The 411-nt window shown below is 37.5% G+C and overlaps 1 protein-coding gene across 1 annotated transcript in view; it reads left to right on the top strand.

Annotated features, from left to right (window-relative positions):
* The window catches only part of FANCL (Fanconi anemia, complementation group L), a gene marked incomplete at its 5' end in the record, with an annotated part of 50,111 nt that overhangs the window by 39,720 nt on the left and 9,980 nt on the right, over positions 1–411 (top strand). Inside the window, one exon of the mRNA XM_008590254.1 lies at positions 230–399. Within this exon, the coding sequence (XP_008588476.1) occupies positions 230–399 (170 nt within the window). The remainder of the gene's footprint in view (positions 1–229; positions 400–411) is intronic.

The raw sequence follows: 411 nt of genomic DNA, 5'->3' as shown, positions 1-411 counted from the left end.
AAAAAACATTTTCTCAGTAAAGTTCATAGTTTAGTGACACTTAAAAAGTCTTGTTAATGCTAATGGAAGTGAAGAGATGTGAAGCAGGGAGAGTTGATTCCTGTTTACTGGAGTCTACTTTATAGCTGAAATGAAACAGACCTTAAAATTTCAAAAATTGGGTGTATTTTAAGTGAAAGATTATCTGCTATTGGTAGAGTGCCATGTAACTTATTTCGTCTTTTCACAGAGCTCCTTAATAAGCATTCATAGTCAGTTTCTGGCAGCATTAGAGTCACTGAAGGCATTCTGGGATGTTATGGATGAAATCGACGAGAAGACCTGGGTACTTGAGCCAGAAAAACCTACGCGGAGTGCAACAGCACGCAGAATTGTATTAGGTATGGAAGAAGAGGATTAGTGGGTTTTTTT

This window comes from Galeopterus variegatus, unplaced genomic scaffold, assembly GCF_000696425.1.
Source record: "Galeopterus variegatus unplaced genomic scaffold, G_variegatus-3.0.2 Scaffold5946, whole genome shotgun sequence".
Lineage (NCBI taxonomy): Eukaryota > Metazoa > Chordata > Mammalia > Dermoptera > Cynocephalidae > Galeopterus > Galeopterus variegatus.
This window is presented reverse-complemented; position numbering and strand designations above follow the sequence as displayed.